The sequence below is a fragment of the Myotis lucifugus genome, unplaced genomic scaffold (assembly GCF_000147115.1).
Source record: "Myotis lucifugus unplaced genomic scaffold, Myoluc2.0 scaffold_8, whole genome shotgun sequence".
Taxonomy (NCBI): domain Eukaryota; kingdom Metazoa; phylum Chordata; class Mammalia; order Chiroptera; family Vespertilionidae; genus Myotis; species Myotis lucifugus.
Genome location: NW_005871056.1, coordinates 9,205,292 through 9,228,926, shown reverse-complemented (window position 1 = coordinate 9,228,926; position 23,635 = coordinate 9,205,292). Strand labels below are relative to the sequence as shown.

The following is a 23,635-nucleotide window of genomic DNA, read 5'->3' as shown; positions in this document are numbered from 1 at the left end:
TATATTTGACAATAAAAACTTTAAAAGGAGAATTCATCTTTATTAATCTTTTTGAGGAATTTGATTTTAGTTATCTCACATGTTAAAGCTGATAAATTGTTTATAAATTCATTGTATAAAATTTGCTAAGTGTTTGCCAGGGATGTTTGCACAATTCAGTTCTATAATGCGTAATTTTACTTTCTTAGAGTCGGGGTGGAAAAAAGTTTCTTGCTGTACTGAAGGAAATCTTGGACAGGGATCCCTTGTCTCAGCTGTGTGAGAATGAAATGGATCTTATTTGGACTTTGCGACAAGACTGCAGAGAGAACTTCCCACAGTCACTGCCAAAGTTATTACTATCGATCAAGTGGAATAAACTTGAGGATGTTGCTCAGGTAACAAAAGATCACTTCTGTAACACCTTTTGGGAGTATGTTACTTTGTTGCTTTTGTGTAAATTGTCTTCTCCTACATAGTAGGTATACGTGTATAGGTTGGCTAATTTTCTACAGGAGAAATTTTGAGATTTTAACTCTTATATATAATCTAAGTAGTAGTCCAGAAAACATTAAGATTTAAAGAGCCCAGATTCTGTGTAGATTTTCTGTATCTTTCACTAAACGCAATAAAAACAGTGGTTTTGGTAATAATAATTACACACACACACACACACACACACACACACACACACACACATATATATATATATATATATATATATAGTAATTACTGACAGGTTGTAGGTCCTGGGTTACTTCTAACAGTTCAGTGAACTCCAAAGTTTTTAATCTTAAGATCCTTTGCAGTGGCTGTTCTACAGTGAGTATATTATTTGAAAATTACCTCCATATGTGGAAGTTAACATTTTAGAACATAAACCATTCAGCTCAATTTTAACATTCATTCTGTTTGGCAGAGTTGAATGTTTCCCTTTAGACAGAATAGAGAAGGGGGAAAAATTTTGCTTCCAAAAGGCCACTAAATTTTAACTCCTTTTTTGATTTTTTAAGACTGTCAAAAAACACCAGCATTTATTAAATTTAATTGACCATAAGTGGTCTATAGAAAGATCCTTGAAATAGTTTGTAATCAGAACAAATACATTTGGAATATTGAAATAACCAAATTTGTTTATTTAGTTGAATTAACCCAGTGTTTTAAAGAGTTTTTTGGGCTTAGTAAATCTATAATGACTTAAAAAATTTATTTTAATCATATGCATTTTTAAAATCTTTGTTACAGTTTTTCTTCCCAAATTAAGTGTAGAAAGGATTTCTTTTGAGTTTATTTCTTAATGATTTTTTTGACCATGTTATATAATTATATTTATTATGGGCCTTGTTTAAACTGTTTCTATAGTTAGACCACATGCACATTATTTACTCTAAAAAGTAACTAATTTTGTCCTTTAGATATGTTTTATTGTTGTTACATCTTATTTAAATTCAAGCTTAGTTTTCTGTGAGCCCTCATAATGGTGGCATACCAGATGTAAACATTTTTTAGTTGGCACATTTGCCTACTTCTCATGGGTAGTGCTCAGTTCTAAGTACTTCCTGATCCCACCCTCCACCAAGAAATACATCATATTATTTTGTATAAAATTATAGAGTAGGAATCATTTCTTGCTGTATACTTAAAAGATACCTGAGAAAGAGGTTTTACTATATGTCAACTGTCAGAAAATGGAATGAACTAATTTATGGTTAATATTTCTTTATTTGTACCCTAGGGACAGTAATTTTTATATTCAGGAATTTAGCATGCTTATCTCATTTCCATGAGGGAATCTAGAGCATTATTTTCAGATAGTTTAACGTCCTCATAGACTAGAGCATTATTTTCAGATAGTTTAACATCCTCCATTTTGACGTTAAAAGAAAGCCAGGAGTGTAACTTAATACTCAAGTAGAAACACCTAAATGTGTGTAAATAAGTGTGTGAATGCATGAATTTCACAATCCTAATCTCCTTTTTTAGTAATGTAGAAAAAAATTTAATAGAATAAAAAGTAATGTGATTTGGCTTTTCTCTCAACCCTGCCCCATTGCCAGTTACAGTAAACTGGTACAAAAGAATGTAAATTGTATTTTCAGTAAATCTACTACCTTAAAATGTGAAGAGTCAGAAGCCTGGTGCGTAGTTTGTACTCTGACTCTACAAGTATAGGCCATAGATGAAAATTCTATGGAGGAGTAGTCTCCCATTAATCCACAGGAAAATACTCTGTTGGCATAATGTACAAGGGGTTTCAGTGGTCTTTGCAGCAGGCAGATAATTAGTCAGCATTGCTTTCACTATTTCTATTGCTTTCACTATTTCGATATTTCTATGGCTGAGACTGATTATTTCCCTTCCATATTGGTTTCTGTAGGTTTCCGTAAACTAAACTCATGGGTTTTGGTAATTTATTTATGTTTATATAATTGATTTTTAAATAATTATAAATAATCTTACCAAAGTTAATTACTTTTCAATAATAGGGCTGTTTTTAACCCACAACATAGTTGAACCTCAAGTATTAGAGTATCATATATCCTTTGCAGTATTATTTTTGTGGGGTAATGAATGTATTCCGAGAGTTAACTTGAGATGCTAGAGCTTTTTTTACTATTGTTTCAGACCCTCAGGAAATAGTGCCCCCTAATTCCTCTGTCCATAACGAGGACTGCTGGTCCTTTATGGCCTTGAGCAAAGTATGGAGGGGGCCCCATCAGTGATAAAAAGTGGGGTGTGGTGGGTATTTCATATCTTTAAACCAGTATTTCTCAAACTTTTTTTATTTATTTCTTTTTTATTTTTTTATTTCTTTTTGCTTTTTGTCAAACTTTTTTTAATATTACACTCCATAGGAGCCTTTTTAGTCTCTTAATAGCCTCATTCCCATGAGATTTGATGCCACAGACAAGTATATGTCTGTTTATGTACTGTATGTATATACAGTACAAGTAAAAGCCTCATTCCCATGAGATTTGATGCCACAGACAAGTATATGTCTGTTTATGTACTGTATGTATATATATGCTTTAAAATACATGAAGAACAAGTATATAGCTTATTTTTATTCAATGCAACTTTTAAGAATAATTAAACAAAATCTTAAGGTAGGTAAAAGTTAAAATAAAATAACATTTTACTGTTGGTTGAAAATTTTTGATGTAATTATGTAAATTATAATAAGTTTTATATGTATCAATTTACATAAATGTATTCTAATAATAGCAAGGTAATAAAATCTTTAAAACTTATTCAAGAGCTATTCTGTAAATATAAAACTACTGAAAAATTAAGTTAATTTCTTAAATTATCTTTAGTAAACTTTGAAATTTCTTTGATACAAGAAAATACCTTTTAACTTAGCTATTCGATATTCAGATATTACTGATTTTAGGGGGGCACTGACATAATTAATGAGGGGTTGAATAATTTGTAGAATTAAATAATAAAATATAAACTATTTTTATTTAATTCTCAAAACCCAAATCTCACATAAAAGCTCAAATGGCATATACAAGGCAGCTAGCAGGTAGTAACAGACCACCTCTCACAACATGACTTCGAGTTTGGGGCAGTCAGCTGAGAGACCGTTCTCCAGTCATTGCCATCTATTTGCCATAGTTTGTAACTTATCTTGTATATATTTTATGTTTTCTCCTTGGACTTGATGTCAGCAATAACCAAGGAAACACAAGATAAATATTAAGGAAAGGGATTTTATTAGATAGAGTTGAGCTTTAGAGGGCTACATTCATAATTACCAAAAAATGTTTTTGCTCTCCATAACCAATTTTCCCCCCACTTAACCGTCCTGATAAGAGTGCATGCTATAAACATATAAAAAATGTGAGGAGAAAGGAGCTCTTGCCAAGAGCAATCCTGATGAGTCTCACTGTGCTCTGATAGGATGCAGATAAAATATAAACCAGTTTTACTTAATTCTTTTATATATATATATATATATCTTTATTGATTTCAGAGAGGTAGGGAGAGGGAGGGAGGGAGGGAGGGAGAGAAAGAGAGAGACAGAGAGAGAGAGAGAGAGAGAGATCAATGATGAGAGCCCTAGCCTGTTTGGTTCAGTGGATAGAGCATTGGCCTGCGGACTGAAGGATTCTGGGTTTGATTCTGGTCAAGGGCACATGCCTGGGTTGCAGGCTCCATCCCCAGTAAGGGGCGTGTAGGAGGCAGCGAATCAATGATTCTCTCTCATCATTGATGTTTCTCTCTCTCCCTCTCCCTTCCTCTATGAAATCAATAAAAATTGTATTGAAAAAAAGAAACATTATTCTTAATTCTTAAAGCCTAAGTTTTGCACAAAAGCTCAAGAGGTTTGAGCTTTTTGGAACTCAGGTTTCCAAAGATGTGGCCATGTGTACCCAAACTTGTCCTCCACCTGTAGTCCCAGCTTATCTCCCCAAGGGATTCTTTTTTATCCTAAGTCTGGCCATTTCTAAGTGGCATCTGCAAGTAAAAGACTAATTGTATTTGTCTTGTTTATAGAAAATAAACAACTAGGTACTATTTATATCTAATGAGTTACTTATTATGATTTAGGGTTTAAGCATGTTATGGTCAATAAAAAGTTCCATCAAGTCGTAAGATTCTTTTAAAATACTAAGAGTTAAAAGTCAACCCCCTCAAAATAATTTTATGTTGTTATTAATGGACTTTCCATGCAAATCGCTCATCATTAATTTGAGCATTGCCACTTATATTTGTACTTTGAATTTTACCTTTAAGTATTTCTTGATCATTTTGTGCACACGTACTCTTCCTCCTCCCTCACCCTCTCTTTCGTTCCTTTTAAAATTATTTAATGGGCATTGATTGTGGAATTCATATATTCAGGGCATCATCTATACTTTCAAGTAAGTATTTAATAGCTTTTATTTTCTGCTTATCTATAGAATATTTCAGCTGTGACAGTTTTTACTATTCCATGTTAACAGGAATGGATTGTTGAGGCCTCTGTAATTGCAAGTTTGCTTCTCCTTTTGACCCATCTCTTCTCCTCACCCCTATAATTTCTGAACCAGTTTCAATTTTTAAACAGCTTCAGGCACTACTTCAGATTTGGCCTAAACTACCTCCTCGGGAGGCCCTGGAGCTTCTTGATTTCAACTATCCAGATCAGTACGTTCGGGAATATGCTGTAGGCTGCCTGCGACAGATGAGGTATCTCCTGCAGTTGGCTTTTTGGGGGGCAAGGGATTACTTGGGTGTGGATAGAGAAGGTAATGTCTGCTTGAATATCTAATAAGAGAGGAAAAGGCTAGGAATTATTCAGAATTTAAAGCATTTGTGTTCTCTCTCTCTCTCTCCCTCTCTCTCTCTGCATTTACTCTATATTGTAAAACAAAAACATACTGGAACAGAGGTCCCCAAGATCACCCTCAGGTTCTGTGATTCACTAGGATGACTCATAGGACTCAGCATATAATCATACTCTTGGTTATGATTTATTACAGCAAAAGGATACAAAGCAGAATTGGCAAAGGAAAAAGATTCATGGGGCAAAGTCTGGAGGAAACCAGGCAAGTTTCTAAGGTTCCTTTCCCAGTGGAATCAAACTAAATTACACTTAATTTCCCCCAGTAATGAGTTGTAACGACACATTTGAAATGTCTACAAGGGAAGCATTAGAGACTTGGTGGCAAGGGTTCTTATTGGGGGCTAATCACAAGCACCCTCTATCTAGCACATACCAAAGTTCTAGAGTTCCAGAAGAAAAATGGGGAGTCAGCATAAATACACTGTGCACAGTGTAGGCACAGTGAGCCACTCTTTTCTGTCAGGTTGGTAGAAAGCCTTTTAAATCAGTTTCCAGATGCCAGCCAAGGGCCAACCTTTTTCAGAGGATAGCAGTTAGACCTGCTGTGTTAACTCTTTTTCTCTCTACCACTCAGAATTAATAAATGTATTTTGTAAGGATTATTTAATTTTAATTTTAAGTAAATAACATTACAATTAAAGATGAAGTCCTTGTAGTTTCCTTACTGAGCCCTGATTTTTTTCTTTCACTTTCCAGAGACAGCCATAATCATGAATTCGTTACTCTTCTACACTATACTTTCTGCTTTACCACACCTCTATATCTATAAAAATATAGATACAGAATGACAGTGTAATACATTTAAAGTTCACACAAATGTGTTTTGCTGTATGTATTATTTTACACCTTATTTTTAAAATTCAACATCAGATTTTTGTGGTCAATCTCTCTCATTACATATAAATGTAGTTTATTTTTTTTATCACTATGTAATATTCTGTCACAAGGATATATCTTAATTATTTCATTCCCCTATTGAGGAACAGTTTAAGTTCTCTCTAGATTTGTCAGTTATAAGCAATGCTGCAGTGAATATGCTTGTACAGTCCCCTTTGGTCAATACTGTGTGGAAATCTATGGCATTTACTTGTGGACTTGGGATTCATATCTTACCCGACACTGGAATTGCCTCTGATGGGAGTGTGTTTACATGTGAATGGTTTTGGGATGGACACCCAATAGAGAACCACTAATCTTAATTAATTCAACTCATGTTAATTACAATATTATGTTATATTAATTCAGTGGTTCAATACTCACAAATGCATTCATTTCTTATCCTTCAGACTACTTAAAGTTAAGATTTTAATTGTACATTCATTATCTGGGAGAAGGAATTATTTAATCCTAATGATAGAGGAAAATAAATTGCCACAGTACTGATACAGTTTTGTTTTTAAAAACTGATTGCTTGACTGAGCACACAACTTTTTCAACATGACCAGAAATCAGTACTTAATTTTATTGTAACTCTGGCCTATTGTAAGTACAATCATCCCTTGTATCAACCTAAATAATTTAATAAAAATGCCCCATATATCTGTTCTTTGCTCCCTTCCACTCTCCCTCCTGCTGAAATCTTCAGCTTTTCTCGTGTTATTGTAATAGTGGAACAGTGAATGTAAGCATGCAACAAGCCTGACCCAAAAGAACCATTGTGTTTCAGTAAGTTAATATTCAATCGTTTGATAGGAAGGGATCTTTTTCTGGCACAGGATATTAAGTGACTTACTATGTGGTTTTTTTTTTTGTTTTTTTCAGCGATGAAGAACTCTCGCAATATCTTTTACAACTGGTGCAAGTTTTAAAATATGAGCCTTTTCTTGATTGTGCCCTCTCTAGATTCCTATTAGAAAGAGCACTTGCTAATCGGAGGATAGGGCAGTTTCTATTTTGGCACCTTAGGTAAGTGTTTTATAACATCTCAGGGAATAAGGTATCCCTTCCTGTTTCAAATGTATATATATTCTTTAAGTGAGAAAAATTGAATAGAAGTTAGTTGAGAGATTTATTTATATCAGTTGTGTGATATGAGTCAGATCTTTGTAACTATCTTTAAATTGGTAATATTATGTTTTCACTCCAAAAAGCAAATAAGGTAATATGTAAAATATTTGGATTTCCTGGGATAAAGAAAATTAAGTAACTATAAAATTTCATACCTTTTTGTACTATGATGTTTAAAGAATTGAAAAGTTGACCATCCCACTAAAATTTTTTAGCAAGAGGATGTGTTTTTTTCTTTGGTTGGCATCACAAGTTAATTTTATCCTATATAATAAAGAGCTAATATGCTAATTAGACCACACAACCAAATGTCCTTCAGAATGACCTTCCAGACAAAGCCGGGATAGCGAGGGCCAAGGCAAGCTGCCCTGGTTGCAAGGGCCTAGGCAAGAACCACCTTCCTGAACTACCAGTGGGTGGGGGGCAGGGCCAGCGAGCTTGCACCGCCAGGCCAGCCATGGCGGTCCCGGCACACCCTCCCCCCTGCCCCTTCGGCAGAGGCGGTGGGAGAGGGGGCTGCGCAGTCCCGGTCTGGTCCTAGCACCATGCCTTCCGCGGATGTGGTGGGAGAGGGAGCGGCTCGGTCCTGGCACCTCTGCAGAGTCAGGACAGGGCGTGACAGTGGCGCCTCAACTTCCCACAGCCAGGGCCTCAACCTCCCACAGCCCCTCTCCTGGCCGGCCGGCTCAGCTTCCCCCCCACCTCTCCCAGCACCAGTGGGTAGGGGATGGGGCCAGTGCTAAGGAGCAGCAAGCCAGCTTCTGCTTGAGCAGCGGTCCACCCCCCTCGGCGCCTCCCCCCCCCCCCCCCACCTTCCCATTCAGCCAGAAGCCAGGCTCACGGCTGGCGAGCACAGTGGCGGTGGCGGGAGCCTCTCCCGCCTCCACTGCAGGCGGACAATAAGGAGTGAGGATTCCTGGACTGGGAGAGCCCCTGACTGTGAGAGGGATATCTGTGTGCCGGTTTAGGCCCGGGGGTTGGGGGGGGAGGTTCAGGCCTAAGCTGGCTGGCGGACATCCCCTGAAGGGTCCCGGACTACAAGAGGGCACAGGCCTGGCTGAGGGACACCCCCCACACACACACCCAGTGCATGAATTTTATGCACTGGGCCTCTAGTAATAGAATAAAGAAGTCATTACTTTCATTTGGTGAATCTGAAGTGTTTGATAAACCATCATAATATTAACTTTCTGCAGATCAGAAGTGCACATTCCTGCTATCTCCATACAGTTTGGTGTCATCCTTGAAGCGTACTGCCGGGGAAGTGTAGGACACATGAAAGTGCTTTCCAAGCAGGTATCAGCTTTTTGTTTTGTTTGTTTTAAATATATTTTTATTGATTTCAGAGAGGAAGGGAGAGGGAGAGAGAGATAGAAACATCAATGATGAAAGAGAATCATTGATTGGCTGCCTCCTCTACACCCCCTACTGGGGATGGAGCCTGCAACCCGGGTATGTGCTCTGACTGGGAATTGAACTGTGACCCTCCTGGTTCGGTTCATAGGTCGACGCTCAACCTCTAAGCCATGCCAGTCAGGCAATATCAGCTTGTTTTAATCTTCATATTCAATTTGCCACATGGTACTTGAAAATTGTATAATTTCTTCCATTTCATTACTTATAGAGGTTTTAGTAACTGAATCTTACTAACATTTTTTAAAATAAAAATTTAAGTCAAAAAATGAAGTTTCAACAAATTTAGCAGAAGATCCAGGAGAGCCAATAGTATATAAGTTTTGGTCTGAAAGCAGACAAGCTTGGCACCTAAGGAGAGCCCATGTTTCAGTTCAAGTCCAAAAGCAGGAAAAGAGCTTTTTCCACGTTCCAGGCAGTAATACAGGTGGAGTTTCTTCTTCCTCACAGGAGGGTCTGCCTTTTGTTCTTTTCAAAATTTCATGCTTGGATGAAGCCCACTCACATTAGGGAGGGCAATCTGCTTTTCTCAGTCTACTGATTCAAATGTTAATCTCACCTGAAAACACCCTCACAGACACACCCAGATTAATGTTGGAACAAATATCTGGACATTCCATTGCCCAGTCAAGTTAATACATCAAATTAACCATGGCAGATTAAGCATCCATATGCAGAATGTTAAACCATACTTTATCTCCAAATAAGGGCAATAACAAGGTCAAAATTTCACCTAACATGATAGAGCTACCCTGAGTATAACTAAAAATGCACTGACCTCTTTCCCCGAAGAGGAGGTGCTATCCTTGAGTGGTGTTTATTCTTCTCCTTGATATACTATAAATTAAATACTATGATGTAAAATTAACAACATTTAAATACTGTAATATAAAGTCAATTTATCTTATGTTTCATGATAAGGGAATAAGAGCAAGAAGAAACAGACATTTCCTATAAACACACCACACATGAACACGTAACAAAATGAGGAGATATTCATGACAATTAGTCCTCATTTTTGTAAGTGGTCACATGGTCATACCTGGTGTTTATTACTACCTTCCAACCTATTCTGTGTTTCCTTTGCCTTTAGCAAGTTCCTCAGTTGTGGTTCTTTACCTGCTGGAATGACTCAAACCTTCATTCTTGAAGCGTGTAGGCCATTAGTAGTCCTGCCTCGATTGGCTTATAATTTTCCATTGACCTTAATCACAGAGCCTGATAATACCAAGCGATCTATATTCTAGACATATTCTTCCTTACCTCCATTGTGGAGTATTAGGATCCTTGGTAGTCAGGATCAGTTACTCCAGCCAGCTTCGTGACACCCTCTTTGCCTGTTCTCCCATGAGGAACAAAATGGCTGGAAAGGAGTCTTCAAGTTCCATGGCATCATTGTTGTGTCTTCCAGTGGAAGCATTCTTCCCTTTGTAACTAAGATAACTATGCCAGGAGAGCATAAGGTCACAGGAACAGGAAACAAAAGTTTTGCTAGTTGATTACCATGAGAGTAATAGTGGTACCATCTCCATTTCCACACCTTGATTCTAAGCCATGAATCCGAGCTATGGGAGAAACAGCACCATATATTGGCCACTAATTCAGAGTACATTCAGCCTTCTGGGGAACCTTGCCCCAGCTCTAGAAGGTGTTACCATATAGCTGCTGCTGTAACTGAGTCTTAAAAAGGCCATTTCACTGTTCTATCAAGCCACCACTTTAGGGTGGTGGGGAATATGGTAAGACAGGTGAATTCCATGAACACCGAGCCCCGCTGCATTTCATTTTTTGTGAAATGAGTTTCTTGTTCAGAAGCAATGCTATATGAAATACCATGATGATAGATAAGGTGTTCTGTAAGTCCATGGATGGTAGTTTTAGCAGAAGCATTGAATGCAGGGAAGGCAAATTCGTAGCCACTACACTTTTCTAACTCATTTGCATTGCCAAGGAAACTCCCATAGGTTTTGAGAGATCATTTTAATATTGGTGATTTGTAGTTCATGTTGAAACGAATTATTTCTGATCCCTCCCTTTTGGAAAGCCCGTTAATGATGGTAATAATAGCTAAGCACTTATTATGGGCCATTTATCCTTCACAACAATCTGAGATTGATACTATTAATCCCCCTAATTTTATAGTGCCCTTAAATCTATCTCATACCTATTAATGTCTCTTGTGTTCATGGCTACCACCCTAGTTTCACCCATTATCTTCTCACCTATATGTCTTCATTAACCTCCTAAATTGCACCCTTTCTTTTCATTCTTTTCCCCCCTCCCTTCACCCCTTTTCTTTACAGATAACGTTATGTTTTTAAAATGTAGATGTATTATGTCATTTCCCTTTTTAAAATCCCTGCAGTAATTTTTATTGCATGGAGAATAAAAATCCAAACTCTTCATCAAAGTCTGTAAGGCTAAACTTGATGAAGTCCCTACTTCTTTGGCTTCACTCATATGCTCAAATCACACTGGACATTTTCTTGGTTCTCTGGGGACCTCAGCTTGACTTTTATAACAGCAGTCATATGACATATGTATGATCATGTTAATCTTACTTTTTTTCCTATACTGATGAATTGCAAGGGGAAGACTACAGTGTTAACACTACAGTGATAACAAGAACATGGCAGTTCTTGTTATCACTGTAAAGCTATAAAAAGACAAGGTGTTGAAGCACTTATGGCCATATGGGTATTCAGGACACTGTTCCAGGAAATGAATATCAACACATTAGTGATGGGGCATGAAAATTCCCAACTGTACAAACATGGAAGAAATTCAAATTTGAAATACTTCTAAAAGTTCCTGTTTGCATAGCCCATTTTTTAGCTGGTTCCCTTTTCACCACTGTTTGTACAGCTTCTGGAATTGTTGAGAAATGAAGTGTCTGTGGTTTTGACAGATGACTAACTTGGCAGGTTGGTCAGCCATCTCAATTTTATTGTCAAGCTAATAGAAATTTCCCAGTTTTCTGTGAGCAAGCCCTCAGCCTCTCTGTAGAAACTGTATGCCTGAATTCACCTCCCTACAGAGTCTTAGTAGTTTCCTTGAATAGGAGCAGAGTTCAAAAATGAAAATATGGTATAAAATAAATCTCATGTTCATGGAAATTCAAGCCATGATATTCATAATGTTTTTTGTATACATATTTTATATGTTTGTTATATACAGCTTACACATACTTTGTTTTTATCATTAGTTGTTTCCAGTTTTAATGCCATAATGATAAACTATTTTGATTTATGGTTGGCCAGGGCTGTCTTATGGAATTTTACATAACATGATGGAAAGACCCTCAGTTATTAGACAAAGTTAACTTTTAAACACAGTGGTTTTGATTAAGTTGGCCATTGTTGATTGACCTTGTACTTCTTTTTAAAAAAATATATATTTTATTGATTTTCCACAGAGAGGAAGAGAGAGGCATAGAGAGTTAGAAACATCTATGAGAGAGAAGCATCCATCAGCTGCCTCCCGCACACCCCCTACTGGGGATGTGCCCGCAACCAAGGTACATGCCCTTGACCAGAATTGAACCTGGGACCCTTGAGTCTGCAGGTTGATGTTCTATCCACTGAGCCAAACCAGTCAGGGCAACCTTGTACTTCTTGCATAAACTGTTTTTATTTGCATAAATTTTGATAGCCAGTGCCCTCATTATAAAAACAATTCATTAATTTAGACTTAGACAACAAATACTGTGTCTGTATTTTTATTTATTACACAAAGAAATCCATTTTAACTTACTATTAATGGAAAGAGAATATACTGAGAAGATGTCATATAAGAATGATGACAAGAAGCAGGTAATAAGGTTGAATATTAGGAACCCCGGGTTACTTGTACATACATTTTCCTCTTATACTATGGAGTTGGCCAAATGGAGTGGTTCAGATTAGTTGTGTTTTAAATTCTATTACTTAGTGTGTTGCAGAGTTCTGTGTAGTTTAAGTTTCATACTTACCTTTCTATCCACAATCATCTATGTCCCTTTACTTTTTTCTGATTGATAAGATTCCATTTAAGAAAAGGGTTAAAGAAAGTTTGAAAAATGGTGCTTTAAAGTAACAAGTGATAAAAGTAAGTTAAGTAAGTTTTTTATGCTGTTGTATCTGTTTTTCATAAACCAAGTACTGTTTTTACTTGAGCTGGTTGATGTGTGTGGGGGGTTTGGGGGAATATTCTAAGTGGTTGCTGATTAATATGATGAAATTGTATCAAAGTACTTTATATTATTTTTAACCATGAATTAATTTTGGTGGTGGGGAAACTTATTTTTCAGGTTGAAGCACTCAATAAATTAAAAACTTTAAATAGTTTAATCAAACTGAATGCAGTGAAGCTAAACAGAGCCAAAGGCAAAGAGGCCATGCACACTTGTTTAAAACAGAATGCTTACCGGGAAGCCCTCTCTGACCTGCAGTCCCCTCTGAACCCATGCGTCATCCTCTCAGAACTCTAGTAAGTGACAGTCTGTGCTGTGTTCAGTGGATTTTACATGAAAACAGCAATAAAGAAAGGATTTCTAAGTGACTGCCTTGGAGGAGGAAAAGGGCCACCTATTAGCACCAATAAGTGGAATATAATATAATTAAACGTCCTCAAAGGTTATTCTTGTGTTCAATAGTATGTATGTCTGCTAGCTAAATTTACCTGTGGGGTTAGTGAAAGTTATTACATGTTAACTTCCTTTCACGTGTATATAATTAAATTTGTTTTCTATTACTGGTTTCTAAGAGTTGAAAATCCTGAGTCATAAGTAAAAATGTTGGTACCCATCATTTGATAATTAACTTATTTTAACCCTTTGCACTCCGCTGTTCCCTCTCAGGGGACATCGGAATTCTAGCATATCACTCGGATGTCCCCTCTCAGGGGACATTGCAGTTTATTAGTGATTACGGGGAATTGAGTTATTTCAACGCAACTTTTTGAGACATGCATGTTTCCCTGAAGTTTTATCTTGAAATGGCACAAGAAATTAAATCAAAATATCGTAAAATTACTAAGATATATACAAGAAATGTCAGCGGGTTTTGTGTCGGATTAAACAATAAACTACATATTCCTGATGTGGGACAAAGAAAACGGGACTGCATTGTGTGTTCTAACAGGAAAACACCTGGTGGCAGGCGTCAAACCACTTATTACTGTCAAACATGCACTAATCAGCCTGCAATGCATATTGGGGAGTGTTACAAAACTTATCATACTGTACAAAATTATAAACAATAAAATATTGGTTTTTTTGCAAATATACATTCCTCGATGTCACCCAATTCATATAAGTCCAATATCATTATAATACGTTACTTGGTTCCAAAATTATACTAAATAATACGAGGGTCTGTAAATGCACGTTTCCACCGCAAAGTAGCGTCGAGTAGCTGGTAGCCAATGTCAGAATGGTTCGGAGTGCAAAGGGTTAAAATTATTTACTAATCAGCTTTCCTATTTCAAAATGAGACAAATAAATTTGGAAAATTATTTCTCACTTTTTCATTCTCTACAGAAGTAATAATGTGTATTCAGTATATCAGTATTCAAAATTGACCCCTTTTTAAGAAATTAAGAATGAACTCTTAATAATTTTAATTTAATAATATTATTGACTGTACATCCTATATAATAAAAGCCTAATATGCTAAGTGTCTGGTCATCCATTCAACCAATCAAAGCGTAATATGATAATGATATGCTAAGGCCGCTCAACCGCTCGCTATGATGTGCACTGGCCACCAGGGGGCAGTCAAACAGTCACTGTGACGTGCACTGACCACCAGGGGGCAGACGCTCCAATCAGTAGGTTAGCTTGCTGCTGGGGTCTGGTTGATCAGGACTGAGCGAGATGGGCAGGGCATGCCCTGGAGCCTTCCCGCGATCCCTCCCCGGCTGGCCAACTTCCCACGTCCCTCCCTGGCCCGATTGTGCACTGGTGGGGTCCCTCAGCCAGGCCTGCGCCCTCTCGAAATCCAGGACCTCTCAGGAGATGTCGGAGAGCCAGTTTCGGCCCAATCCCACAGGCCAGGCTAAGGGACCCCACTGGTGCACCAGCCCTCTGTACATAACAACATAAAGAAGAATAAGGAAAAGAAAGGAGGAATTTTAGATGTAGGTAGTAAGAAGGGTGAACCCGGGTTTTTAGTCCAGCCCATCCAGCATCACTATATGCCATAGGCTGTCATCCAGGTTGCTTTTCTGCCAAGAGGAAATGTTCTAGTTCTGACTTCAGACTGGAACAGATGAGGGTTCTCCCTCAGCTAGTATATCAGCAAAATTATAATCTTGTCCTGTCCTTAAATTGAAGTGGGCTAATTTTCCCCTTGTTTGATTTCAGTGTTGAAAAGTGTAAATACATGGATTCTAAAATGAAGCCTTTGTGGCTGGTATACAACAACAAGGTATTTGGTGAGGATTCAGTCGGAGTGATTTTTAAAAATGGTGATGGTATGTACTGAAGTTTTTATAGTGCCAAATTTCCTAGTATTTTTTCTTTTGTTGTTGGTTTCTTTATCTGAAATGTGTAAATGTGTAACAACAAATGGCAGCCAAAAGAGTTAGCTGTCAGTGGTCGTGAGGTTGAATTCAGCATGTCCTAAATCCCACCCACCCACCCCCCTTTTTGGAAATTGACTTCTACAGCTTACTTACATACATTGTTCTAATATACCTTCCCCTTTTCCCCTACAAAATACAAAGTCTATTCCTTTGGAAAAAGCTTGTGAAATACAACAGAATATTTCCAATAATATATTCATACATCTTATTTCAGTGATAACAATTTTGATATTGCTGCCATAGTTTTGTTTTTTAAAATACCTTACTGAGTCCTGGCAGGTGTGGCTTAGTTGGTTGGGCGTCACTCTGTGCGCCAGTTTGATTCTTGGTCAGGGCACATGTCTGGGTTGAGGGCTCGATCCCCAGTAAGAGGTATGCAGGAGGCAGCCAACCAATGTTTTACTCTCACATCGATGTTTCTCTCTTTCTCCATCTCCCTTCTTCTCTCTCTAAAAGTCAGTCTTTAAAAAAATCTTTAAAAAACACAACAAAAACCTTACTGGCCCATACTTTATAAAGGGAATGCCTCTGAAGTAATCACACCAAGTGCTACTACTTATTAGTTGTGTGACTGCAGACAAGTCATGCAAAATTCATTGAGCTTCAGATTCTTCATGTACATGAGGATTATAGCATGTGTAAGTTGGGTTATTAACAGGAATTAAGTGAGATAATAAGTAAATGTGCTTAGCATCATATGTGCTTACAACTATTTTTAAAAGAAGTTGTTGTGTTTTGCCAAACATTTAACATCACTTGACCATATGAATGTCATTATATAGAAGTCACTACTTTCACAGCCTCTGTTACCTGAAAATTACCCCTGGACATCATAAATAAAATCAGCTATTACTGTTTTGTGAACGCATCATGCAGTTTATTACTTAAACAATTCTTGAGAACTTCCTGTGCATCCCTAAAATTAAAAAAGGAGTAAAAAAAATTAGTGTGAATTCTGTGGATGCTTTAATATAACATTACTGTGTTAAAGCTGTATTATAATTAGTATAGTAGCTTACACATGGTAAACTAAAATATTTTTACACTCCATTTTTGAAGTAGTGTTACTGGGACATGCTAATCAACAAACCTCTTAATGAATATGGTCAACATTAAAACTTTGGGGGGAAAATTATCAGAACATTTGCCAGTGGTTTTAATTAATTCTGGCTGCATCAGCTAATCTTAAATTAATGTTAGCAGTCATAAAATGGAAAACATTTGTAATAATGCAGGTTTTTTTCTCTTAGATTTACGACAGGATATGTTGACACTCCAAATGCTGCGCTTGATGGATTTACTCTGGAAAGAAGCCGGTCTGGATCTTCGGTGAGATTTCTAGTGAATTGTTATTATTTTTTTAAATATTAGTTACAAGTTGTTTTTTTTAAAATATATTTTATTGATTTTTTTACAGAGAGGAAGGGAGAGAGATAGAGAGTTAGAAACATCGATGAGAGAGAAACATCGACCAGTTGCCTCCTGCACACCCCCTACTGGGGATGTGCCCGAAACCAAGGTACATGCCCTTGACCGGAATCGAACCTGGGACCCTTGAGTCCGCAGGCCGACGCTCTATCCACTGAGCCAAACCGGTTAGGGCACAAGTTGTTTTTTTAAATATATTTTTATTGACTTCAGAGGGAAGGGAGAGGGAGAGAGAGAGAGAAACATCAATGATGAGTCATCAATCAGCTGCCTCCTGCACAGCCCCCACTGGGGATCGAGCCTGCAACCTAGGCATGTGCCCTGACCAGGAATCGAACCTGGGACCCTGTAGTCCACAGGCCAGTGTTCTATCCACTGAGCCAAACCAGCCAGGGCACTAGTGAATTATTTTTGTCTCATGTTATATACCTTCCACAGCAGAATTTTTAAAATTTGTTGATTCCTTCCCTCCTGTTTTTATTAATTTTTTATAATAATATTTATGTACCTTTTTATAGTTTGCAGTGTACTCTCAAATATATTATCTTATTTAAACCTCATCAGGTGTAGAACTAGACATGTGATGGTGAATTCAGAAAGAAGGAATCAGTTTGCTCTCAGGGAGGAGTCACTGGGGGTTATGGAGTGACAAGGCCAATGAAAGGATTGCCCTTCTTTTTAGCCTAGTAACTGCTTTCTCTGCCTTCCTGAGAGCCAAGACTTTTGGTGAACTTTTAGGGCTTTTAACTTACCACCATTATTAAAGGTAGACAGCGAGCAGGAAACACTTATGGCAACAGAAAAAAGGAAACATACTGGATTCTAAAAGTTTAATTATTATCAAATATTCTGAGGTAAAGAGCAGATGATAATTGCAAATGAAATGTTGATGTATTTATATAAAAATATAAGATTTGAATGTCAACCAAGAAAATTAAAAGTCTGCCCTCACACTCGGCATTATATTCATAATGAATAAGATGGGGCAGTGGTCGGCAAACTGCGGCTTGCGAGCCACATGCGGCTCTTTGGCCCCTTGAGTGTGGCTCTTCCTAATTAAGTTAATAACAATGTACCTACCTATATAGTTTAAGTTTAAAAAATTTGGCTCTCCAAAGAAATTCCAATCGTTGTACTGTTGATATTTGGCTCTGTTGACTAATGAGTTTGCCGACCACTGAGATGGGGGATAATAATTCTAAATATTTAAAGAGCTCATAAAAATAAGTATATTGGAAAAAGATATGAAAAGACTATTTACACAAGATATAAAATAAATAAACTAATAATTATGTGAACACTGTCAGTTCCAATGTAAAAGTACAGATTACAGGAACAATTGGATAGCATTGATTTCCTAGCAAAGGTTTTGTTAAATGATAGTCTAGTCTAGGAGACTATTGGAGGAATAAAAATGCAAGTATTTTTATATACCACTGTAAATTAATATAATCCTCTGTGTAGCAAGTTTATTTAGACCCTGTATCTAATATTTCCAGAACTTACTTTAAAATTAGAAATGTGGAAAGAGATTTATGCACAAAGATATTTACTCTTGCTTTATATACAAATTAAAAAATTGGACTATCCTTTTGAATATTTGCTCGATAGTAGGATAACAGTTTAAAAAATTATTAGCTTTTCAACTATGACCAGATACCTCAAGGTATTTTAAAAATACTGTTTATAGAGAATTGCTAACAATTTGGAGAAAGTGATTACCTTCAAATATCAAATGAAGTATTTGATGCAAAAGTATTTTTATAAAATTGCTAGAGGCCCGGTGCATGATATTTGTGCACTGGGGGGTGAGAGGAATCCCTCAGCACGGCCTGCGCCCTCTCACAGTCCGAGACCCCCAGGGATCAGGCCTAAGCCGGCAGGTGGACATCTGTCTTGCAGTCCGGGACCCTTCGCTCCTTACCGCCTGCCTACTTGCTGCTCCGTACTGCTTGACTCAGTGCTCCTTAGCGCTGCCGCGGAGGTGGGAGAGGCGCTCACCAGCCTTGAGCCCAGCTTCTGGCTGAGTGGCTCTCCCGCTGTGGGAGCACATTGACAACCAGGAGGCAGCTCCTGTGTTGAGTGTCTGGTGGTCTGTGCACATCATAGCGACCGGTTGTGGTCGTTCCACCATAACGGTTGCTTAGGCTTTTATTATATAGATTTCAGCCATGTTAAAAATTCACTGAACAATGACACACTGTTGTTGACAGAAACTAATGTCAATAGTCATTTCAGAGGGTAGGATTGAAGATGATCCTCCCCTCCCCCCTCTTTGTGTATCTATTTCTCTAGTTTTCTACAGTGGTAATCTCTTTTACTCAAGGAGAAAAAAACATTAAGCATGTTTCATGATATAGCATAGGTCCATACAGTTTTTAAACTTTTAAAATGCTAATTAATAATATTTAACTTTATCATTTACCTAATTCTCTCTGTATTTTTTTAATTGTGGACTGTTTCAAACATGAAAGTATAGAAGAAAATTTACAGCAATTTTTATGTTCTAATGTCTAGATTTAATAAGCATATATTTAGCAATTAAATGACAGATGTTAGCATGTTTCCATATGTTGGCCAACTTTTTATTGTGCTGTTGGTCATCTGCGTGTGTTCTTTGGAGAAATATCTATTCAGGTCTTTTGCTCCTTTTTGAATTGGGTTATTTGTCTTTTAATATTTGAGTTATAAGAAGTTTTTATAGATTTTTAGATACTAGAACCCCCTATTACATAAATTATTTGCAAATATTTTCTTTTATTATACTGGTTGTCTATTCACTTTCTTGATAGTGTCCTTTGAAACAAAATTTTTACTTTTGATAAAGTCTAATTTATCTATTATTCCTTTGGTTACTTCTGTTTTTGGTGTTTGGTCTAAGAAACCATTGTCATGAAGATTTACACCTATGTTTTCTTTTCAAAGTTTTATAGTTTTAACCCTTGTTATGGAGGTCATTAGTTCATTTTTAATTAATATTTTTATGTTATGTGGCAGGAGTCCAATTTTATTCTTTTAAATTCGATATCCAGTTATCTTAGCACCATTTGTTGGAAAGATGTTCTTTCTTCATCGAACATCAGTTGACTAAACTTGAGAGTTTTTTCTGTACTCTAAATTTTTGTTGTTGTTAATCCTTGCCCGAGGATATTTTTCCATTCGTTTTTAGAAAGAGTAGAAGAGAGAGGGAAAGACAGAGAGAAACATCAATGTGAGAGAAACATTGTCTTCATTCTTTGACCTATCTTCAAATTTGTCTACTCGTTGCCTCCTGCACAAGCGTCAGAGCCTGCAACCAAGGTCCGTGCCCTTGACTGGAATCGAACCCGGGACCCTTTGGTCCACAGGCTGATACTCTATCCACTGAGCCAAACCAGTTAGGACTGTACTCTAAATTTTATTTCATTGATCTACATGTCTGTCTTTGTCATAGGCTTTATTACTGTGGCCTTTTAGTAAGTTTTAAAATTGGAAAATGTGAGTCCAGCTTGTGTTCTTCCTCTGTTTTTATTTATCTGGGAATTTCTTAATTTCTCCATTGTGTTTGAAGAATAATTTTAATGGACATTGAATTCTTGTTTGAGTCTTTCAGCACTTTGAATGTCATGTCACCTTCTGGCCTTTAAGGTTTCTAAGGAGAAATCAGTTGTTAATTGTATTGAGAATCCTGTCAGTGATAAGTCACACCTTTTTTTTTTTTTAATATATTTCTTTATTGATTTCAGAGAGGAAGGAAGAGGGAGAAAGAAAGAAACATCAATGATGAGAGAGAATCATTGATTGGCTGCCTCCTGCACGCCCCCGACTGGGGATCGAGCCCACAATCCGGTCATGTGCCCTTGGCCGGACTCGAACCTGGGACCCTTCAGTCCGTAGGCCAACGCTCTATCCACTGAGCAAAACTGGCTAGCGCGATAAGTCACACCTTTATTGCTGCTTTCAAGATTCTGTTTTTTAATTTTTTCCCCCATATATTTTTTATTTATTTCAGAGAGGAAGGGAGAGTGAGAGAGAGATAGAAACATCAATGATGAAAGAGAAGCATTGATCAGCTGCCTCCTGCATGCTCCATACTGGGGATCGAGCCCGCAACCCAGGCATATGCCCTGACTGGGAATCGAATCATGAACTCCTGGTCCATAGGTGGACTCTCATCCACTAAGCCCTGCTGGCTGGGCTCTAGTTTTTAATCTTGACAGTTTGACTATAATGTGTCTAATCCTACTTGGTGTTTATCTCACTTGGAAATTGTTGAGCTTCTGGGATGTGTAGGTTGTTGTTTTATATCAAATTTCAGAAGTTTTCAGCTCTTCTTTTTTAATTTTTGGGGGTTTCTTTTTTCTTCTCCTTATAAGATTGCCATTATGTACTTGTTGGTATGCTGGATGGTACTCTACAGTTCCCTGAAGCTCATTTTTTTTCTTCACTCCTTTTCTTCATTCTTTGACCTATCTTCAAATTTGTCTACTCTTTCTTATGGCTGCTCATATCTGTTGTGTTCCTCTAGGGAATTTTATATTTAGTTATTGTACTTTTCAATTTCAGAATTTCTATTTGGTTCATTTTTAATAATTCCTGCCTGTTGACAGTCTCTTCTTGGTGATTCATCATTCTTATATTTTTCTTTAGTTCTTTAGAAATGGTTTCTTTTAGTTCTTTATACATTCTTAAAATAGGTGTTATAAAAATTTTGTTTAATATGTTCAACATTGGGGTTTGTATGTCTCAGTACTTTTAAAAATATATATATTTCTATTGATTTCAGAGAGGGAGAGAGAAATAGAAACATCAATGATGAGAAAGAGTCATTGATCGGCTACCTCCTGCACGCCCCCTACTGGGGATCGAGCCTGCAACTGGGTGTATGCCCTTGACCAGAATTGAACCCAGGACCCATCAGGCCACAGGCTGATGCTCTATCCATTGAGCAAAACCAGCTAGGGTGTGTTATTCCTTTTTAACAGGAGAGAAAATTAAGGCTCAAAGGATATTAAATAATTTGTCAAAACTTACAAAAATATTATTTAGCAGAGCCACATTCAAATCCAGCTCTGTTAGACTCTAAACTTGATGTCTTTCTATTATTTTACCAGTCTAAACAAGAAAACAATTATGGTAAGATATATCTAGTACCTCCCCCTTCTTTAAAAATATGTTTTTATTAATTTTTTTAGAGAGAGAGAAACATCATCGATTGGCTGCCTTCTGCATGCCCCCTACTGGGGATCGAGCCTGCAACCTTGGCATGTGCCCTGAATGGGAATCGAACCAGTGACCTCTTGGTTCGTGGGTCTTTGCTCAACTGCTGAGCCATACCGGTTGGGCTATCCAGTAATCCTTTATTTATCCAAGTGTTTGGGTACCCAGAAAATGTGTATTTTTCCCATTGATTTTCTTTCTCTCCCCCTCTTTCTCTCTCTCTCTCTCTCTCTCTCTCTCTCTCTCTCAGAAAGTTTTCTAGTCTTAAATCTTTCCAGGGTAAACTTTTGCTGTGCTGTTGAGGTAGAAAGAACAACTCATAGGTATTGTTGTTTTCATGAGACTTGTACAAGGAAGAGAGATTATAGTTCATCTGAAAAAGACCTTTTTAACACCATAGATTATAGTGTGTCTTTTTTCTTAATTAGGAGGAATTTCTAATACAGCTATGTAAAAATAGAATTAGTAATTTTGAGTAGGAAACAAGTTTTTTGGTCAACCACTCACTCATAAGAAATACTGCATAGATAAGAGGCATGGTGATTGTGTGAAACTCTGCCTGAGCGATATAAACCCAGAGGGATCTGGGCTGCCTTTTTTTTTTTTAATAAAGTTTTATTAGCACACAGCCACAACCCATTTATTTGCAGATAGTCCAAGGCCACTTTTATGCTATTAATAGCAGAACTGAGTAGCAACCTAATAGTCTGCAGCATCTAAAATATTGTCTCATTCCAGCAAAAGTTTAGAGACCCTTCCAAAAACCGTTAACCCCAATAAAAATGTTTTTATTTGACTTATACCATAAAAAATGGGGGAAATTTTTCAGGCTTAGGCTAATAACTCGTTGATTCTTTTCAAATTCAGTGTTTAAACTACATAGTGGTCTCCTTTTGCTAAGAACAGATTCAGGCTATATGCCGAGTCTTATCTACCTCTCTCTCTATATAAAAGCCTAAGCGACCAGCCGACCATTCGACCGGCCAGCTGGTAGCTATGACATGCACTGACCACCAGGGGGCAGATGCTCAACGCAGGAGTGGAAACCACAGGCATGGAAACATGGAACAGACTGATGAATCTCAGAGGGGAAGGGCAGGAAGAGATTAACCAAAGATCTTATATGCATACTAGAGACCCGGTGCACGTGGGGTCCCTTGGCCTGGCCTGCACCCTCTCACAATCCGGGACCCCTTGGGGGATGTTGGAGAGCCGGTTTTGGCCCGATCCCCGCAGGCCAGGCCGAGGGACCCCACTGATGGACAAATCCGTGCACCAGGCCTCTAGTTTAGTTATAAAAGGCTGAGCTAAAGATTTTGCCCTTAGTTCCATCAGCCTAATTGAAAGCCCCAACCAAGTTCTTTTCTTTAGTTTTGATTTTACATTCTGATCAAATGTGAAGTATGTTTAGCATTATCTGAAGTTCAGTTGACCTCAGGCAAAGGGAGGCAGCCCCATGTGGGACAGTGCTAGAAATAAACCTGGTGTCTCCCTGATGGGAAGCAATGTGTGTCTAACAAGAAAAAGGAACTTGTCTGTCTAGTGAGATCTTTGCTGACTTTTGATACTCTGACCCCATGTTTAAAAAAATATGCAGGACTTTAATTCTTTTGAGTTCATTTTCAAACTAGTACCTTTTCCTCGCTAAACATTTTTTACTGTTTCTATAAATATACATGCTCCAGTGTTTCTATTGTGTTTGTTTTTCTT

General features: G+C 37.5%; 1 protein-coding gene across 3 annotated transcripts in view; it reads left to right on the top strand.

The window, feature by feature from the left end:
- Positions 1–23,635, top strand: part of PIK3CB (phosphatidylinositol-4,5-bisphosphate 3-kinase catalytic subunit beta) — a 130,027-nt gene that overhangs the window by 94,039 nt on the left and 12,353 nt on the right. For 2 of the 3 annotated variants that reach the window (XM_023749581.1, XM_023749583.1), the window contains exons 13-20: positions 189–377; positions 5,036–5,157; positions 5,451–5,516; positions 7,076–7,219; positions 8,518–8,617; positions 13,023–13,201; positions 15,078–15,187; positions 16,549–16,627. In XM_023749581.1, the coding sequence (XP_023605349.1) occupies positions 189–377; positions 5,036–5,157; positions 5,451–5,516; positions 7,076–7,219; positions 8,518–8,617; positions 13,023–13,201; positions 15,078–15,187; positions 16,549–16,627 (989 nt within the window). The remainder of the gene's footprint in view (positions 1–188; positions 378–5,035; positions 5,158–5,450; positions 5,517–7,075; positions 7,220–8,517; positions 8,618–13,022; positions 13,202–15,077; positions 15,188–16,548; positions 16,628–23,635) is intronic. The other variant, XM_023749582.1, reaches the window with a different exon arrangement.